Source organism: Siniperca chuatsi, linkage group LG20 (genome assembly GCF_020085105.1).
Source record: "Siniperca chuatsi isolate FFG_IHB_CAS linkage group LG20, ASM2008510v1, whole genome shotgun sequence".
NCBI lineage: Eukaryota > Metazoa > Chordata > Actinopteri > Centrarchiformes > Sinipercidae > Siniperca > Siniperca chuatsi.
In genome coordinates, this window is record NC_058061.1 from 4,394,764 (window position 1) to 4,415,432 (window position 20,669).

At 40.9% G+C, this 20,669-nt stretch overlaps 3 protein-coding genes and 1 long non-coding RNA gene across 8 annotated transcripts in view; 3 read left to right on the plus strand and 1 right to left on the minus strand.

Moving 5' to 3' along the window:
* Positions 1–190: 190 nt before the first annotated feature.
* LOC122868243 lies at positions 191–19,336 on the minus strand. 2 transcript variants are annotated; one of them, XR_006376061.1, is made up of 4 exons: positions 19,047–19,336; positions 17,548–17,643; positions 13,611–13,748; positions 191–421 (listed from the first exon to the last, which is right to left on the minus strand). It is a non-coding gene; the product is annotated as an uncharacterized LOC122868243 (long non-coding RNA). The 2 variants fall into 2 exon arrangements; XR_006376060.1 differs by lacking the exon at positions 191–421 and having other exon boundaries at positions 12,687–13,748; positions 19,047–19,330.
* Positions 2,994–9,675, plus strand: LOC122868230 (homeobox protein Hox-A3-like). Of its 4 annotated transcripts, none has more exons than XM_044180093.1 (3): positions 2,994–3,543; positions 7,336–7,660; positions 8,798–9,675. In XM_044180093.1, exons 2-3 carry the CDS (start codon positions 7,429–7,431, stop codon positions 9,364–9,366), a joined length of 801 nt encoding a protein of 266 aa, XP_044036028.1. In that variant the 5' UTR covers positions 2,994–3,543; positions 7,336–7,428; the 3' UTR covers positions 9,367–9,675. The 4 variants fall into 4 exon arrangements, with proteins under 4 accessions (XP_044036028.1, XP_044036031.1, XP_044036029.1 ...); XM_044180096.1 differs by lacking the exon at positions 2,994–3,543 and adding an exon at positions 4,051–4,916; XM_044180094.1 differs by lacking the exon at positions 2,994–3,543 and adding an exon at positions 4,939–6,371.
* Positions 10,600–12,533, plus strand: hoxb1b (homeobox B1b). Its single transcript, XM_044180083.1, has 2 exons — positions 10,600–11,430; positions 11,730–12,533. Exons 1-2 carry the CDS (start codon positions 10,890–10,892, stop codon positions 12,038–12,040), a joined length of 852 nt encoding a protein of 283 aa, XP_044036018.1. The 5' UTR covers positions 10,600–10,889; the 3' UTR covers positions 12,041–12,533.
* An 87-nt stretch (positions 19,337–19,423) lies between the features above and the next one.
* The window catches only part of skap1 (src kinase associated phosphoprotein 1), a 34,241-nt gene continuing 32,995 nt past the window's right edge, over positions 19,424–20,669 (plus strand). Inside the window, exon 1 of the mRNA XM_044180075.1 lies at positions 19,424–19,451. Coding sequence (XP_044036010.1) covers positions 19,439–19,451 — 13 coding nt within the window. The 5' untranslated portion in view covers positions 19,424–19,438. The remainder of the gene's footprint in view (positions 19,452–20,669) is intronic.

Below are 20,669 nucleotides of genomic sequence, written 5' to 3' on the forward strand. Positions count from 1 at the left end.
AGAACCTGAAGGCTGTATGAGACTTCTGCGATATTTTCAAAGTCTTGACAGTCAAACTCATTTCAGGTATATATTATATATATATATATTATATATATATATATATATATATATATATATATATATATATATATATATATATATATATATATATATATATATATATATATAAAAGTTAAAACCAGTGGTGGGCTATATGGGTCCCAGACATTTCCCACATATTCATAACTATTAAGTGGCAATTTAACCAGCGTAATGAGTATTGCATATTGATAGGGGTAATCTGTACCCGGATCTCATGCATAATTCATGGCGGCGGGGATCATCGCTGGGTCAGTAGACGGTGTAGACTGCAGCCGCAGATGCGTCAGGAGGAAGCCACTGCTGCCAGACTTTGCACTGTCACGACCGAGACTCAGATCTGCAAAAAAAAAAAAAAAAAAAAAAACTAAATTTAAACAAACAACAGTCTGTGTTTTGCAAATGAGAGAATTAGATGTATTTATTTCTAATATATTTCAAATTCTAGGAGCTGTGGTTTTGATTAAAAAAAAAAAACAAACACTGCGTAAAAACCGATTTTTGTTCTTCTTTTGTCTGCTCTGCTTTGCTCTGCGATTCGTTTGATAGTTTAAAAATGCGTATAGAAAGCGGTGCAAGATATATAGTAAGTGATAAGGTTTAAAAGCCACCATGAAGCGTCACAAACATTTTTTTTTTAACCGCATATGAGTTATATTTTTAAATAAAATATATTTAAACACTAATTCCTGATGGAGCTTCGGTTTCGACGCAGTTAATGTGAATAATGAATTGCCAGGTCAGTTCTAAAATTAAATGCAAACGAGAAAACTGAATTTATTTTTTTTACAACCGAATAAGCAAAATGAGTCAAAACTTCACGTCGACGGTGATTTTAAAATCCGCCTCCTCTCGCGCGGAGTTCAACGCATTCGTTTGATCAGAATGATGAAATCCGTGAAAACAAATGTCACCTTGGACGGTTTTTTTGGGATGCTCAACATCTGGCAGGTTGTGTTTGTCTGTTGTGAGGTGATGTAATGCAGCTGCACCGCCAGCAGAGGGCGCCTCAGACCGGCCCGGCGGATGATGGATGGGTTTTTTCTGCCGCCCCCTCCTCTTATCATCAGGGGCATGTAGGTTACAGAGCACGACACAGAACAACCAGCGTCCCTGCGAGCGCGTTTATTAGTCACCTCTTTAGGTTTGTCCAGGCTGAGTGGGGGGAATAAACCTTTAATCCCCGAGACTTTGAGCTGAGAGTCAGGCTCTCTTTGGAGGCTGTGGGAGCTGATATATTTGCTCAAGTACTGACTGCACTAAAGTACATTTTTTGAGCTACTTGTACTTTCCATTTTATGCTCCTTTAAACTCCACTACATTTCTGAGGCAAACACTGTATTATAAGCTCCACTGCATTTATCTGACGGCTATAATTACTTTTCAGATTAAGAATTTACATTAAAAAAAAGAGGTTTTACAGCTAATACATTGTTAAAGATGAACGTTACCAACCTTTTTTGGCTTGTGGCCTGTTACAAAAAGTGTAGCTGTCGCGTTTCAGATGTCTGGGGTTTTAGCAGTTCCTCCAAAGAAACTTTTCCCCCTTTAAACTTTCATTTTTATGACAGTTTGAGGCCCAGAGAGCTAAAACTATCCAATATTTAAAATAATAATCAAATAATCAAAGAGTAGAGAAAAGTCCAAAAAAGAAATACAATTTTTAAATTGTAATACAGTACTTTTGCTTTTGATACTTAGAGTATTTTGTTGCTAATACGTCTGTACTTTTACTTGAAATTAGGTATTTTCACATTGTAGTATTGCTACTGTTACTTAAGTAAATGATCTGAGTGCTTCTTCCACCACTGTGCGCCTGAAGGGCGATGAAACTCTGGTTTGAGGACCAACAAATATTAAAAAATGGGTAAAAGACCACATACACATACTTACTGCGTATGTAGGCTACACATAGTATCACTTCCTGTATATGTACATATCTGTAGCCTCGGACAGTGACACAAATCGCTCCTTTAAGTGGCTCATAATGTATAATGTGTAAATAAATACTGAATTAATACATGTTTGATTTATTTTAGCAACTATTACAGAAAAATAACCCATGAGATCGCCATAATATAAAGTCATGTAGTTGTAAAATATCTGTCCAAACCTATGTAGGGTATATTTTTGGTAGTACCTTCAACAAATGACTTTATTAATGGTTAAAAAGTAACTAATCATTAACTAATGCTTTATAGATCTGTTGTAAGCCACAAATAATAACAACTTTTGGGTTGGCAGGTTGTGGAAACTCCCTTTGACTAGAAGGGCTACAGGCACTCACAAAATGCATTTATTAACATTAATAACTGTACACTTGGTGGATTAAACCCCCTAATCAATGACTTATCAACATTTCTAACTGGAGACTTTGTGGATTAGATCCATTTATTACAGTTTATAACTGTAGAATTGTGGATTAAACTCCTTTATCAATGACCTATTAACATTTATAACTGCAGACTTGATGGCTTACTGGAAAATAAGAAACCCACGAGCATTTATAAATTGATTACCAACATTTATAACTGCGTTATTACCAAATAGAAAGGGACAAACAAGAGCTGTTTGGATTTTTCACAACCTGACAACCCAGAATTTGTTCTTATTCATGCTTCTAACGGATCAAAAATGATTCATTAACCATTAATAAAGCTGTTAATAGTAAGTTATGAACCCTTCATAAAGGGTGCCTTATTAGAAAGAGGTACCGTTTAAAGACAAGATCTAAAGACAAGATGATTCTTAAATCTGAGTGTATTGTTTTTAAATATTTGGACATTATTAATAATTGAAGAGGCTGCAGCTGCCGTCCGCATGCACGCAGAGGCGGACGACCTGTCATCTATATATACCCTGTAGATCCGAATTTGTGTAAATATAGCAGCAGCCACAAGTTCGCGTCTTGGGGAGTATGTAGGTGATGACACTTCACCTCGAAGGAAAGAAAAACACTCATTTAAAAACCAAGAAAATCCTAATTGCTTTCTGTTTGTCCGTCTGTGCAAACAAACATCTGATGACTTAATAATTCATAATATAATTTTATGGCAACTAATACGGACCCTGCTGTATATTTGATGTTTTCTCTGCCTGGTAATGTGTGTTAAAAATGTTGGTTTTGTGAGAGGGGTTCTGCGGGGGAGTGTTCACGAACAGAGCTGCAGGCCTTCACCAGACTACATACGCTTCTTTGAGTGTTTTTTCTTTTCTTTTTTCTTTTAGCTGCACATTGTTGGAGAATATGACATCTGTGAAAGTTGCAGGACAGGGCCTCAATGTGGGGCATTGTTCGGCACGTCATTTATCTTCTTTTCACTGCACTGCCTGTAGTCGAGGAGGAGTTTTAGTTTGCAGGGAAATGTGAGGAGGACCTCCCCAACAAACAGCTCCAACAGACGACCAACAGACTGGACTGAGAATCTGTGCTGATGCGAAGATGAGACCCAAAAGAAAAAAGTAAGTTTATTTTGACTGTGTTGATAACAGAAGTGCAGATTTGACTTGAGGGAATAATTTAGCATTTCTTAGCAGCTGACAAACATCTAATTCATGGTGTAAGCAGATATAAGGTCAGTTTTAAATGTCCATTATTACTATTATTGTCAGCAATTATAATTCTATCCTTTTAAAGACGTATTTTATATTATTACAACTGTGTTTCATGTGTTTTATTATGATTAATTATCTGTTTATACACCAGCTTCCACTTGCAGGAGTTGACAAATACATTAATAAACACTTGTATCTGCTTACAACTACATTATAGTGTGTTATAAACCATTTATTAAATGTTTATATGCTGCTTATGAATGCTAAATAAAGCAGTAAGTGTTATAGGCCTGACCTGGTGATTTAAAGCTCCTGTTTAAAGGTTTTCTTTGATGTGGAAAATGAAGTTGTCTTTATGACTTTGCACATGATTCAGCTGGTCTTTTTTTTTTTTAATTTTAACTGTATTTTAATTATATTTATTTGTGTATTTATTAGTTTATTTATTTATTTGCTTCATTGCTTACGTTGTCTGTGGGGAATTAAGTTGCTGCTGCTGTTGATTCAACTGTCTTTGAATGAACTCAGAGCCATAAATCTCCTCCTCGTGGACACGTGGGTCCTGCAGCTAACTGACGAGAGAGGTTGCATTTGTCAGCAGGCCTGCAGACTGAATGGAGGGGTGGAGGTGGTGGTGGTGGGTGTGTGGGGTGAGGAAGGTGGTGGTGGGGGTGTGTGTGTGTGTGTGTACATGTCCATCACAAATCGGACAGGCAGCATGGCGCTCCTCGTGGTGATGAAGATGGGATGTAAAGCGAAACTCAGGGATGTTGTCACGTCTGAATGATAACTGTGTGTCACCCACTACAGGCCACATGGATTACACATGAATTTATATTTATACTGTACGTCTTCATTCACTACACTGACTTATCGTCTCAGTCCATCTGCATTTCCCCCTCAAGCCTCCTCCTCTTCCTCTCTGCTCATACATCAGATGCGCACTCATTGCTGATGTTCTCTGTATTTATATGCCACTTTTTATAGCACCATATAGGCTATCAGAGAGATTTATGGCGCATGTACAATAAGTTACCAGTTTATTAGGCACACCTATGTATCTTCATTAATATGCAGTAATAAAGAGGGGGACAAAATAGTAGAAACACCTCTCAATACAATTCAACAGCACCCCAAGCTACAGCCTCCATGACGTTTTTCCAGAGCTTCACGCATCACATGACCATCAGCGAGTTATCTCAGTTATTTACTCCACGATAACCATGGAAACCAGCCAATAAGACCCACGGGATGTGGCTGAAAGCTCCTGATAATTTCCAGTAAGTGGATCTTGTTTTTGTGTGCGTCAAACTGCTGTTTCCTACAGGTTAATAATGAATCTTCAAGCTCAGCGACGCAGCATTTTTGCAGGGTTGAACTGCATTAGCTTTAGCCACGTGTACCTAATAAACCGGCAACGTGCACACATTGTTTTGATCTTTTATGTGAAGCTATAGAGACACTTTACTCATCTTGGTCTTTCAAATTAAACTAAACAAGCTTTCTCATGCTGCAGCTGTGACAGAAGAGGCTTATATAACTTTTATTTTTGGACGCAAGGACAAACCACTTTAGATCTGGTCACTCTGTATTCAGATCCTTTGGGCGACGTGCACGGCTCAGAGATCAAACGTGGTCATTTGCGTTAATTAACGCTACTTAGTTAAATATTACCTTTCGGGAGCCAATCAGAGCGATCGACACGTGAGATCAAAGCGCCGCCAATCGATCCCCTGCAGCAGTCTGACGGTCACCATGTGAACCAAAGCGGCTCCTGGTCCAGGCCTCCTGCATGCGGACCCCTGTCCGTCTCCCCCCCCTCTCCTTTTTTAAGACGACTCTATCGGATCACTCGTTTAAATTAAAAATCTCATTACATAAACCAGACGCAATGCACTCGGTTTGTGAGTGTGTAAAAGCCCAGGCTAAATACTGATGGCTTTCTTTGCCTGGGTTATTAATGGCGTCTCTGGCATCGGTCCTACAGGGGATGTTTGAATTTATTATTACAACGCTGGACAAGTTCCCAGGACTGTTTAAACAATACGGAGAAGTAGCTGCTTGTGTGTTTATGTAACTGTGATTTCAGGGCTGAAAATGCAACCTGAACGTGTCGGAATAAAATTAAAAACTAGCAGCTTTTTGGGTCATTTTGGTGGTGGGAGGCGTCTTCTTAACAGACCATTTTCCTTATCTAAATGGGGTTCACTGCCAAAATATTCAGGTTTTCCTGCCCTCTCTTAAGCCACCTTAATGTTTTTCGGATTTTCATTCTGCTCTAATTGCCATAAAGGTGTACAGGTAGCCAGTTTGCCGTATAGAAAAGCGTAAGAAAAAAAAAAAAGCAATGTCTTATCTTTATCGCAGGGGTTATTGCCATATATGAAAGTGAGCTTGCATGATCAGCAGAAACGGTTTCTTTTTCCACACACACACACACACACACACACACACACACACACACACACACGCAGCCACTGTGTGCAGAAACGCTATGCAGGGCGGTCTGAGCTGCAGAAACACTGTCCACTCTGCTTCACCCCACTGGCATGCAAAGCCACCATCACCGCCACACCATCTAATGCGAGAGCCGCTTTCTCTGCGGGGATTATTCTAATCTGGGAGGTTTTCCACACAAAAAAATTATATAAAAAAATTAAAAAAGGTGAGGGGAAACCGGTGCATTTGTTTTCCGGGAGGATTGTTTCAGTGCGGGATGAATGTAGGGTGTGAAGGTAAGGCAGCCGGGGTGTTGTGCAGCGGACTGGGTTATGTGTCTTTATGATTTACGAGCCTGACTCCAGCCGCGGTTCAACCAGAGTTCATAAAGCTGCATGCCTCCAGACTTATTCTCTCTCACTGCTTCTCTCTTCGTCCTTAAAATAATTCTGTTCTGTTTCGGAGGAATTAAATTTAATTAAGATACTGGGTGAGAAGATGGTTCTGTTTTTATCGCGTTTTGTTTCAGTTCAGAGCAAAAAAACAGCTGCAGCGCACAATGGACTTCTGTATTATTTTGTGTTTGATGGATGGTTTTTTTAGTAGATTGTGATACATTTAATTTTTCTCCTTGAAAATGTTACAGGACAGGACCATCTATTAGGCTAACCGAATAAAGGCTGTTATTTATTAACAGTCACAGGCTTAATGCAATTTCAGGAAAAACACTATTGAAAAAAGAATACAAAGAATGTATTTACTTTTATATTTAGGCTATATTAAATGTATTTTCTTTTTATTGGCCTGATCATGTCTGGGTGTCTGTGTGTGGACTGATTAGTATTACTGTTTGCCATTTGTTCTTGCTGCTATTATTAGTGTTTCATTTGTTATCTCGTCCTTTTTAAATCCTAAGAAATAACCTCGTTTCACAACCTGACCATCATAATATATCCTTTGTTTTAGCTGTTTTACAACACAATGAAAAATAAAATGAGCCTCATTGTAGGCCCGTGAGGTCTATACTAACTGTTAGGGGTAAACAACAGGAACATTATTGAATTTCTGCCCAGATTTTACAAGATTATCCTCGAATTTGTGTTTTTCAGAGGGTTTCTTTCCACCAAACTCTTAATTTCCCGTTGCCTCTCTGGCCTGGAGAGGCTTGCTATTCATGTCAGCATACTATTGAGTTGATAAGATGGATCATGTAGTCTCCTCCCTGATTCTGTCTCCGTCTTTTTCTCTGGATCCTCTCAGGCCAGAAGCCCAGGGCTCTCTGGAAACCTGCCATGTGACATTTGGCTGCCAGCGCTCCGTCAGAAGGTCAAAGGGGTCCCCGGCGCACATTTAATGGAAATGCAGAAAACCAGTGCGGCGCAAAACATCCAGCACCACGACTTCTTCAGCGGCTCCTCGGAGGATGTCAGTGGGTTTGCGTGCGCTCGTCAAGCGGCCGCACAAGCGGAGTCGTTCCCCCGGAGGCCAAAACAGCAAAACCCCAAGTTTCCTATGAGCAAAAAGATCTTCCCCTGGATGAAAGAGTCCAGACACTCAGATCAGAAACACGGCAGGAGAATCGCAGGTCTGTATGACAGAAAGGAAAAGGCAGCGATTGTTTTCAAACGAGGCCTTTTCATTAACGAGCTCCTAATTGAGGAAATGAGCTTTAATATTTTCTCCTTTTCAGGTTCAAAAGGTCAGGTGGCTATTAATCAAGCAGACGTGTAGCAGAGGGATAAACACACACCTTGGCTCAGTGTTTGGGCTCACATCATGCCATTTAAAGAGATAAACAACAACAACAATTGAAATAACAGAAATGATTGGGACATAAGAAGTTAAACGTGACAAGGCACAGAAAGACTAATTAACTATAAACATGGGATTTCAGTAGAGAAAACATTGTTCATATGATTCACCTTTCATAAAAGGCCTGGTATTAATCTGTCCCTTTAAGTCAGGTGTTCTTATATAACCCAAAACTACAGGTTTGTCTCAGGCCTTTACAGTTATTACCCTTAACATCTGAACTTTAACACCACTTTTGAAAAGATAACAGCAACTCTGCGAGCTAAACTTAAAAGTACAGACTCCTGGTCACCATTGCTCCTCTCAGTCCATGTCCCAAACTGTCCGCCTGTAACACACCATCTTTGTGTAACACCACAAGTAGTGATGGCTTTGTTTTCTTTCTGTTTGTGTCTTTCCCCTCTCCCTCCATGTTGTTGTTGATTTATTTCAATGCCTATTTGTCTAAATGTAGCCTATATTTATTTATTTAACCTTCATTCATACAGGTTGGGTTGGCTGAGCATACATGCTGTTAACAGTGTAGTATAACATGAATAAAATAAACAGTCAATTAATAAAACAGAAAACTGGCAGTAAACAAATACAGCCTTAGTAATATGGATGTTTAGATGAACTGAGATTATTGCTGTTGTTTTGTTTTGCCTGTCGATCGATTTAAATTGTTCTAATTGTTTTTAATATATGATTTTGATGTAATTTTACATTGTTGGACGCAATTCCCACAATCCCCATTATGTGTTGCCTTGGCAACACCTAAACAATAAACAGCAAGCAGCCAGGCAGAGAAAACTATTGGGAATGGTCTTGAAGTCATACATTAAACAGGAAAAACCTCCCATTTAGCGCTGTCACCCAGTGGTTACAACCCGGTCAACCTGCCTTTCTTCCTGGCTGTTTGTCTCCACAGACTGCACCGTCAACGAGAAGTGTCCGAGCGCGACCCCGGTCTCCAAGAGGACGCGCACCGCGTACACGAGCGCGCAACTGGTGGAGCTGGAGAAGGAGTTCCACTTCAGCCGCTACCTGTGCAGGCCGCGGCGGGTGGAGATGGCCAGCCTGCTCAACCTCCAGGAGCGGCAGATCAAGATCTGGTTCCAGAACCGGAGGATGAAGCAGAAGAAGGATGAGAAAGTGCAGGGCCTCACCACCACCACCACCACCACCACCTCCTCCTCCTCACCCCTTTCCTCCCCCTCCGCCCCGGGCAGCCCCACTCTGTCGAGCCTGGGTTATGTCCATCTGGGCGGGGATTACCAGCCGGCCTCCCCTCCGCTCAAGTCCCAACAACACCAGCCCGCGTACCCGGCAGAATACTCCAAATACCCAGCTCCGGGCTTCACGCACGGCCCGCAGTTTAATATGCAGTACAACACCTCACACACAACAGACCCTAATGTGGATCTTAACGGGTCATATTTCTCACAGAGCTGCACTCAGGACAGAATCATGCAAGCTCCAAAACTGACTCATCTGTAGCAGACAAGATGTAAATTTATAGAAGAAGACTTCACTGATCTGTCCTGACGCATGCATTTTCATTATATATTTATTTATTGGACTAATTCATCTAAATATTAGTCTCAGGTCTAATTTATTTGTATTTATACATATGTATTCATCTTGTGCATTTTATATCTATTGTTGAGTTAACTTTTACGCGTGGGCCTCTTCTAATATTTTTTTCCCAGAGAGACATTAGGAAATGCTGTAATCCAGCCCTGTATCTTAAATTACAGTGTTCACTGCTGTTATTTCAGCTACATAAATAAACGCAATTTGTTGAGATTTCCCCACCAGACTCTCCAGAGCAAACACTCCTCTAAGAGCCAGTAAAGAAAAGACGACTGTAATGCAGCCAAAACGCAGGAAAAATGGCAAATGTCCTCCTTTTTTTTTTTTGGTTAAAGCTTAATTAGCACTTGAGGTCTATAACATCACATTAACTCTTACTTAATTACAGGGTCCTTACGGATGAGTGTGGATGTGATAGGTTTTTGGAAGATATTACATTATAGTCTTGGTGTCGTTAACTCTCAAGCACGAAAAAAAAAAAAAGAAGCCAGAAAAAAAAAGGCTATATGCTTCTTAAATGCGTCTTTGTTCTTTTATGGGCAAATTGGGCCACACAAGCTGTCAATCTTTAAAAAGAGGGCATGATGGATCACTGAATTCACTGCGCTGCTTTTCAGTCACTCTGTCTGCAGGATTCATGTTGCGGACAGCCCGAAGAAATGTTTTGGTAACAAGCCAATGCACCTTTTGACCAAACTTATATTTAGATGCATTTATAGCGAGTTTTCATTGTGCACATTTCCTTCTCAAACGTGATGTTTTTTGCCTCAATTAAGCTAAATTAGTGCACAACAGAAAAACAAATAGTATCACCGCTAAAACTGCATATAGGCCATAAATTAAAAAAAGGTTAACACATATGAAACATTAGTATTATTACTTGTGTTTGCCTTGGGTGGCATTCGGGTTTGTTCAAAAGAATAATTTAGCAGTCTGTGTAGTAACTTTTGACAATATCTTCAAGACAATATTAATGCATGCCTGCCCTATTTTCTATTATTTGGAGGGTATCGTTATTATAACATTCATAACACTAAATCCACATTATTACTACTATGTTACACATATACTGTCATTATTTTTTTAATTTTGTCACTCATTTGTCATTTTGAGCTCCTCTAACACTGTAGCCTGAAAACGTCTCCTGATGTTTGTGTTCTTATCAGATGGATGAGCGAGTTTGATTGAAGCATTTGTCATGTAAATGCGAGCCGTTTGATGGACGAGCCTGCAGACTTGACAGAGTGCTGTAGGTCCTTTGCCATTGGCGTTTAGCGGGTCACATGGTGTGTCAGGAAGGTGATATGAGGGTGGAAGGCAGTTTTACAGCTTTGACATACTACCTAGAAGGTTAGGGCAAAGGGAGCACCGATTAATGACTGCTCAGTCTTGATCAGTTGTGAACAAACAATAGGCCCAGGTCCAGGATGAACTCCTACTTAGACTACCCCGTGTGCAACCGGGGAGCAAATATTTTTAGTGCCAAGGCCGGATACCACAATTTGAACCATGGATACATGTCGTCCAACTCGTGCGCAACAAGTGATAGTTACGCACCGGACGGGCGCTTAATTGCTGCAACTTCTGCGCCACATCAGACCCCGAACCTCCCTCTGCACCACCAGGCACACGTCAACTTGGATCTGCAGTTTGCAACACCGGGGAACTCCATGTACGGGTCACCTCTGGAGTACGGACATCACCAGTACGGCCTCGCACCCGAGCAGGACCGGAGCTTCATTCATGCAACAAACATGGCTCCCTACACCGGGGACAGTTGTGGGCCTGGAGTTGCAACGGGCAGCCAGTACCTACATTTTGGTAACGGGGACCAGAGGCTGCAAGAATATTCAGAGAGTGTTTACACAAGGCTACCGGCACAGAGCAAGGAGAAGGATTTGGACCATGTGGAGGAAACTTCTAAAACATTCGACTGGATGAAGGTGAAGAGGAACCCCCCTAAAACAGGTTTGTTTTGTTCCTCCTTGGACAGATTTGAAAATCAGAACTAGGCTATTTAGAGAACCCATGAGGCGTCTGAAGGTAATATTGACCCACAGCGCGTAAACAGTGCGTCAAAACACAAATCAGCTCATATAATGAAGCCCAAGTGTTTTAAATTGTTCTGAAAATTTTTATTTGGCGACTAATGTTTTGAACATTTTCTATTCATTCTCACGTTTTTCATTAACTTCTAAACACCATGCTTCAGCTCCATGACTCTCATGTTTTTCCTCCATCATCCATTCATCAATTTCTCTCCACAGCTGTCTTGTCGGAGTTCGGGGTTCCCGGCCAGCACAACGTGATCCGCACCAACTTCACCACCAAGCAGCTGACCGAGCTGGAGAAAGAGTTCCACTTCAACAAATACCTGACGCGGGCACGGAGGGTGGAGGTCGCCGCCAGTCTGGAGCTCAACGAGACGCAGGTGAAAATCTGGTTCCAGAACCGCAGGATGAAGCAGAAGAAACGCGAGAAACTGGGCTGCGTTTTGGTCAACACTCCGGCGCCTGTGGAGAAACTCTCTGGCCCTGACACCTCTCCAAAGGCAAAGGGGAAAGACAGTGAACCATGATGTTACTTAAAAAAAATAAAATAAAAGACTGTGGGGGCCTGAGCAGTTTTCCACCATTCCAGAAAAACCGTGAACATGCATGTGGACTTGTATGTCTGTGTCTGCTTATGTGCTTATGGTGCATTGATTTCTGAACTGGATGCTGAGAAACTTTCATCCGTTTGTGTATTTGTATCCTTCCTTTCATAAGCCCATGCTATGTTTTGTGTTGGAGCACTGAAGTACTCAGTGTCATTGTTTGCACTATTTATTTACAGGGTATTTTCCAACAACTGTTAATAATTAATAATAATTTAGCTTAATAAAGTCTGTAAAATGGAAACAAATGTTGTATTTGCTGTTTATGTAAAAAGAAAATGTTTAGGCTTTAACAAATGCTGATAATCCAATCAAACGTTTACTTTTGATACAGAATTTGTCCTTTTGACAAAGTCTTTTCCTCCTATTTTAAAAAAAAAATGTATATGTATATAATAAATTGTTCTAAATATGACTGTTTTTGGATCACATTAAAATTCTTTTTCTATATTTACTCCCATTAATAATCTCACCAAAGTCCCCTTGCATAATGTGACAAGAGGAATCTTTCACAACACATGGGGTGGTTCCCAGTGACCTTTTCACCCTGAAATACCTCCAGGGGCTCTAAACATGACAACAAACTCCAGGGAGCCAGGTCTCACCCTTGATTTGTTACCCAAATTCTGCTTGGATACGGCTGACACAGGTTGCAATGACATCCACTTGTATTTTACATAATTTGAGTTAAATACTTTTCGTTAAACAACCACATTTTCCCTTTTGAGAACAGAGGAACTAAGTTGATAATTTAACCTTTCAGTGCTCATTCTGTCTTCACCTTAAGCTAAACGTTTGCCGGACCTGACCACATAGTTTCATCTGATGCTACAGGGGCAGCAGTTTCAATATTTGCACTGGGTGTTGGGTTTGCGCACACAGTTTCTGCCCCAGCAGCTCTGGCCTGTTGGTGCCCTTCTTCCTAAAGCTGAGGTTCACACAGAGTTCAGGCACAAATGACTGCAGAGTCAATCTGTCAAGACACCAGAGTGGCTTGGGGAAGTCAACTCTAAGACTCTCGTACTTTAGATTTCTGCAGGTATTGCTTTTAAAATGTAGACTAAAGAGATTATAGGCCATTTAGTCAATGTTCTGGTTTGTGCAAACTAAAAACTGTAATAAGTTCGGGGCCTCTGAAAAACATGTTTCTAGGAAATGGAAATCAGCAATCATTTGAAATATATCTGCATGAGTATGCAGTTCTCTCACAACTATATTAAAAATTAATACAGTTCCACTAATAGAAGTTACAGCTGAAATACCATACAGCCCATTACTGTAAATTAGAAAAGGGCTGAGAGGTTTGTTGTCATGCATTTCTTTATAAGCCAAAAGCTTCCTCTTCACATGAGTCACAAGGCCAAGGACTGGGGAGGTGACAATCGATATGGTGAATAGTGACAGATTCAACAACAAAAAAGGGGACGGTGCAGAAAACAAGTGTGGGACTTCATTCCAGAGGTGTGATTCCTGCCATCTTTGTAGGTAATACCTCAGCGCTCCCAGCGGGCTCTCCATCTGGAGGTGTCAGAGTCGGTGCTGCAGCCAACACCACGGAGACAGATGTTCAGCTGGGGGAGAGGAGGAGGATGTTTTTCCACCTTCGGATCAGCGTAACCCTCTTTGCCTTCTGCCGAATGTAGGGCAAGGAGAGGAGAGCAGCAGAAAATGGTTAATGAACACTGGGGGACAAGAAGGAAGATCCTATAGGGTCACAAAAATGATCAAAAACTCCTGACACCTGACTGCACAACTGTTCTATTGATAGATGCAGCAGCCAACCTCTTTCTCCTCAGATATCTTACACGTCTTTAGCCAGCCCCCCCCGCCCGCACTTTGTTTGAGGTCAACCCAGTGCTGTTTGTACCCCATGCTGCTTGCAGTTGTTGCAGGCTCTTTTACAAGTCTATTGCCAGGCTCACTTCCTTGGTTTTCTACCAGTTCCTCTGTCGCATGTCACTCTGCAGGGTCCCAGGGCTTCAAAGGGAAACTAGATACAGTATTCATGGGGGTAACGGGGGGTTGGTCATCTAAAAGATACCACAGAGGAGTCATTTTTATTGGCAAATATCAAACACAGCTATTTAGGTTAACACCATTTATCTATCACGTATACAGGACATACTCTAGTACGCTGACAGGACGCAGAGATAAATGGAGAGTTGAAGGAGCATCTGCTGAAGTGTAAGAGAGAAATTTCCACCAAACAGAGCAATATTGATAATATTCAGAAAATAAAACATCAGACCTTTGCAGGTGTAGAATGATAAAGTCATATTTCCATCATTGTCCTTGGTGTTTTATTACGGTCCAGAAAGGCATTTCATGGCTGACCAAAGAAATACTGAAAATTAAGGAGTGGGGCTGCAACTAACGATTATTTTTATTATCGACTCATTTGCAGATTTTTTATTTTTTTATTAGTCAAAACAGGGAAAAATGCTGGTCACAATTTCCAAGAGCCCAAGGTGATGTCATCAAATGTCTTGTTTTGTACGACCAACAGTCCGAAATCCAAAGATATTCAATTTGCTATAATGTCAGACAATGAAAAGCAGCAAATTCTCACATTTGAGAAGCTGGAACCATCAAATCTTTGGCATTTTTGCTTGAAAATATATTGAAAGATTACTCAAAATAGTTGCCGATTAATTTTCTGTTGATTGACTAACTGATTAATTGATTAATTGACTAATTGTCGCAGCTCTAGTAAAAAGTAAAAACTGGAAAATCGAATCATTACAGCAGACGAAGGTAAGAAGGTATCCTCGACACCCAACGGTTATGTGACAACGCTCAAGGTGCAAACATCAATGGGTTAAAAGGTTAAACATGACAATGCATTTAGATATCCATACATTTTATGTTAATAACAATTTTAATGAAAACTAGCCTATACTTTTTTAGCACTTTTTAAGAAGTGTTGGAGATTAAAGAAATTATTCTATAGATTTTTTTTTTACCAATATTCATTTAATTCCCATAATTTCCCCACTGTTATTGCTGAAGCCTTGAGAAATGCTGCCTAGTTATGAATGGCACACTCTCTTCTTCCTTTGTTATGGCACTGAGGCTCTTTTTAGCCCAGGGTGGGAGATTCTTGACAACCATCCCCCATCTGAGTCAGGCTCTATTGGATCTGGAAGCGCCAGCCGACCTGAAGCCCCAGCCTCCTGGGTCCCCCTGCGACTGCATCCTTTCCCCACTCCATCAGCATAGTAACTGAGAGAGACAAGTGACTTGGCCAGGGTTAACGTCTTAATACTCCCTGGGATTGCCTCCAGGATCCAAATGGCTACCCCTAATAGTTTTCCTCCTCCGTGTGCCTGTCAGACCGCCATGACTATATGCCGTAAGAAAAACAAGACCGGCTGAGAGGCAGAGTAACGAAGCAGCACAATGAAATAATGAGGGGTGGTGAGGAAGAATAGAGCGCCCATGAAAGGTTTGGTGTAAAGATACAGGTCGGAAGTGACGCTCGCTGCCCGGACACTGATGTCCCCCCCTGCCTGGATGCTTTGCATGGAGAGCCTGTACACTTGAAATTAAACCGGCTTCTTCCTTTAGAGCCCAGGAGGGGAAAACCAGAACTCAATCAGTGTCACGTCACATGGTTCAAAGCGGCCAATTCGATGCTGCCAGGAGGTTGAGAAATGCAAGGTGACAGTTCATTTTACCAGTGACAGTGTGTCGGTCTCGCTTGCTGGTTCCCCAGTCAATTCCCAGCGAGCAGTGAAGGTTGAGCGTTGCTGGAGACAGACAGCAGCTCCCCTCCTCCTCCTCGTCCTCACCACTCTCTCGTCGACCCCACTCTGCTTTGTATTCCAATTAACTGGACAGAGGGAGAGGCGGCAGTGTGCAGGATCACATGCACAGGCAGACACATTCTTCTGGCGTCCTTCCAGTCTCTCAATCCCACTACTATCAATAGTGCTTCCCTTTTCCCTTCCTTTCCCTTCCCTTTCCCCTCTCCTCAGCTTATGACAAGGGCCAGTTGTTCCAGGGGGATAATTCATAGATTTTTCTTTAACAACTGCCTCTAGGGACAACGTCTTGGTAATGAAAAATAGGTCCCTCTCATACATTCATACATCACATGTAATAGAGGTATGTAATCACTCAGTCGAGTCAACGCACTGCTAGCTGTAACTGCTATCCTTAACAGACACCTCAAATAATGCTGAATTAATATTTTGAAATGGCTCATATATCCTAACATAATACAATTTGAATGATTTTATATTCAATTTTCTCAGGGCTAACACTGATTTGAGTACAAGCTGAGGTAACCCCCCGAGTCAGTCAATATGTGGCCAACTGAAGGTTGTAGATTTAGCTCAACACATTTGCTCTTCTGTCTTTTGTGTCCTCAATCTATCATCACTTTTTACCTCACCGCCACCAAAGCCCCCCTACACTGACGTGTTTGAGCAATGGGTGGGTTGGGAATACAATGATTCTGAGGAAATCCGAAAAGTAAACTACCTCTTTTTATCTCCTCGAGCAACACAAACATTTACAACAGACCCTTAAGAATCAGGCCAAACACCTTTTTTTTTTACATTTTTTTTTTATCAAGGGTTTGAATATGCTGTGACATGTTTAAATTAGGGTGACATTTGAGCACCAACTTGAGATATTTGCTATTGGAAAAGGTGACACGTATTCTTCCAGAGTGATTTATGCCGAGGTTTTAAAACAAATAGTAATAGTATAATCTGCAACTTCAGTCCTAATTTTTTTGTATAATTTTTAAGCTTTTTGGAAATTAATTCCTCACTTAGAGCAAAAACCATAGCACTTCCTTTTGTGAAAAAAGGATAAAGACAAACAGAGCCTGAAAGACAGGCATGGGTGCTTCACTAGTTGTCCCACTGGACTGCAAGAGTTTCTGCCTATCTTGACAATGCAGTGTGGGTGTGTGTGTGTGTGTGTGTGTGTGTGTGTGTGTTTGCAGGACAGGATACACACATTCAAACACACACACACCCTTCATGCCCTGAGGATCCTCCTGACTCACTCTCCTGGCTCTATCAGATCAGAGAGACCTGCTGTCCCTCCCCACACCGCAATGCAAATGAAAAGGAATGCGCTGATAAAAGGCCAGATCCTAAAGATGAGAGGGCAGAAGGGGGACAGAGGCAGCGAATGCTAAAGGGGGAGAGCCTCTTGGGGAGATGAGAGGTGGCGGAGGAGTCAGTGTTGGTAGTAGCGGGAGATCATAGCCTTGCTCCCCCTCAGCAGCGTTTGATACAGGGCTTTTGTCGCTCTTTCAGCGGTGCATTGTTGGGTGGTGTAATCCCCGTCGGATTACAAAGGGCTTCCCTTTTCATATGGGGCTGACCCAGCAGGCAGGTGGCTGGGACTCTGTGGAGCTGTCAAGGGGAGGGAACCTCTTTTCCAGGGGAGGGGACCCCAGTTCCTCTTACCTTCACAGGGGCTTTTTGCTGGGAGGCCAGTCAGGCGCAGGTCAACATGGGGACAATTCTGACATGGGATTCAACTCGCCCTGACCCCGTGGCATCCTGTAGAGAAGTGACAGTGAAGGAGACCATCAGAAAAATAGCATTCACCATGAAATACTGAAAATGATTTAAATATGCACTGAAAGGAAACTGCTTTTTTGCTATGTGGGAAATATTTAATAGTAAAAATGCAACAGCAGGGTCACTTTTTACTTCAATTCAAGAGAAGAGAAGACAAGTTGAATCACACCATTCGAGATTATTACAGCACCTCCAAAACATTTTCTTATTTCTTATAAGTTTCTTATTTTCTGTGTTACATGTCTCTGGAATGCAGGAACAAAATTTGTTTAAAAAAAATAAAAAATAAACCCAATGGGCAAATTATCCATAGACACAGCCTTTTATTTTCTTACAATTTAGACATGATTCAAAATGTTGCATTAAGACCCATTTCTGTTAAAATACTCAGGCCTGTTAGTCTGTGAAATAGCAATTAATGTTGTGTACGCGTCTGTGGGATGTTGCCTAGGATATGAAATAATTATCTTGTGAGCTTGAATACACGTCCTGTATTTTAAAAAGGCAAGACAAATATAACTTGAGTCCAACATAGCCTCGATTGATATCCGGTGTATTCTGTCGATGCAGTGTGAGCAGTGTCTGATTGAGCTTTGGTTTCTTGATGACTTTCCTTGTAGTGTTTCAGTACTACAAGGATCAATAAGGCGATAGTCAGACCCACCACTATTTCTGTTACTACTATTACCAATACCTCCTCTACACTAATGTCAACCGTGTAAATAAAAGCCCAGTCCAATCCATCCCATTGCTGTTCACCCTCTACTGGGAATATAAACCATTCATCTATGCTGTGTCAGATACAGTGAGGGACCAATTTAGTGATGCTGCATCCATTTGTTATCAGAAATAACCTAATTAGTTTGTAAGCATAAATAAAAGACCAATCGAAGTGGTGAATACTGTAATTTAAACAGTGAAAATGAGAATTTCTGATACCCAGTTTGACAAGATGTGCTGTTTAGGGTGCAGATAATGTTTATCAATTTGAAAATCTGATTAAGTAATTGAGCCTTAGCTGTTATATCTTTTATTGTTGTATGGCCTAGCTAAAACATCAAAATAATATAAAAATATTTTATTACCTTTAAGGCACTGGATTTCTATTACATGATAGCATTACAGGTTGTTATCAACGTCGTGGAAAAAACGTAGTTAAAATAAAAATTGAAATCATTGTAAAAACATCGTCTGAATGTACTACAACTCTGATTTACGATTTTACAACTTCATTAACCGATAGGGAGGATATGAGTCATTGAATGCATCACCCGCACAAAAGCAGTAGAAAATGTACATTCAAGGCACATTCAAGTAAAAACACTTTTTAAAACTAATTTCCACCTTTATTGTAACGTTAGGTGGTAAATATATGAACTTACTCAGAAATACTGTTGTTAGAGGAGGAACGTCGGCTTCCTTCAGAGACCAGGTAGATTAATGTCAAACAAGCTAACGTTAGCTAATTATAACGGGCTACCAGGTTAAACAAGCTAGCTGCTAATGGCCTCCAATCACGTCAGTTAAGCTAATTTAGCTAACAGTATATTAGCTATAAGTTGGAAAAAACGTTAGCCACAAGTTAGCATAATGTCAATCTAAAACCGTTACACTTTGTCTGAAGACAGGTTCAGGTAAGCACCACATTTGCTTTCAGGAAACTGACACAGTGAATGACCTAAAATAAGAGAATAATGGCGCTAAATGACCATTTCCGGGCTAAGGTTAATTAGGTTAGCAGGTTAGCAGCAGTGTGATAGCTCCACGGTAAAAGATGATTTCACTAGGTTAGTCTGCAGTGATAACAAACAAAAAAGTGGGTAAAGTATGACCTCTAGCCAGTGATCAAATAGAGAACCCAAATACGTTTAATTGAAAGATTAAATTTTAACATTTTCTAATGACTTGAATTAGCTAAATTAGCTAGGACAATGTTCCATCAGCTGTTGCTTGTAAGTGTGAAATGGTTAGGGCTTGTCTTTAGGCTAAGGCTCTGTAAAATATGACTTTGAACACTTTTAGACGACTTTTAGTAGAGTAAACAGGCTATATTTGTGACTATGAAAAATTATGATGAAATGCTTGGAATAAATTATTCAAAACACCAATAGGCGGTTATTTGTTTCACCACAAAACTGGGTCATACTGTATACACCAGCCACCATTGTTTGACTCTCTCCACTCTAATTCTGGAGGATTACTTTGGCACAGGCTTTTAGGGTAAAAAACAAAAGGGGTTATCAGGGTTACAAGGCCTTGAACATGTCCATGCTGAGGGCAGAAAGGTGGGTTGACTCCTGCGCTTGATGTAAAAGTAATGCTGAATAATTTCTCCAACACACCAGTGTCCAGTATGCTGGCCTGCTGCTTGCCTCTCTCAGTAGTTTCTGTGCTGCTGGGTACAGTGTTTGATTTCAGAGTGATATTAGATATTATTTCAACTGTTTTAGTTTGAGTAAATGTTTTTCAAGGGAACCCATTTGAACCTCAGGGGCCCCCCACATGCAGGCCTGATATTGAGATTTAAAAAGCTTTTTTTTTTTTTTACAATTGAAGAAACTCCTCAGAGGAATCCTATATTGCTGACAAGTATTTTATTAAATAATGTGGTACTTTATTGATCCCTGTGGGGGAAAATGTCTGTTTGCTCCTCCCACTTTGCAGGGAGGTCAGGCTGCAAAAGATCAGCAACAGAGCAGCACATCTGGAGATGGCAGGGATTCACTGTCTTGCTTAAGGACACTTCAACAGTCCAGATGCTTGCCAACCTGGACATGTGAGCCCAGGTCATTTGGTTGAAGGTTTGTAGGTATGATCATGGAGATTTTAGCATTATTTACAGCACTACTAAATGTAAATGGACATGGACACGGTTGGCAAGTTTTACAAACAAAAATCCTTTGATCTCTTATGTATTTCCATTTGATTATGAGACAGATGAACGTCGGCACATTCACAAGGGAAAGCATAAAAAGTGAGGGCAGAGATACATGTCACCAGTCATA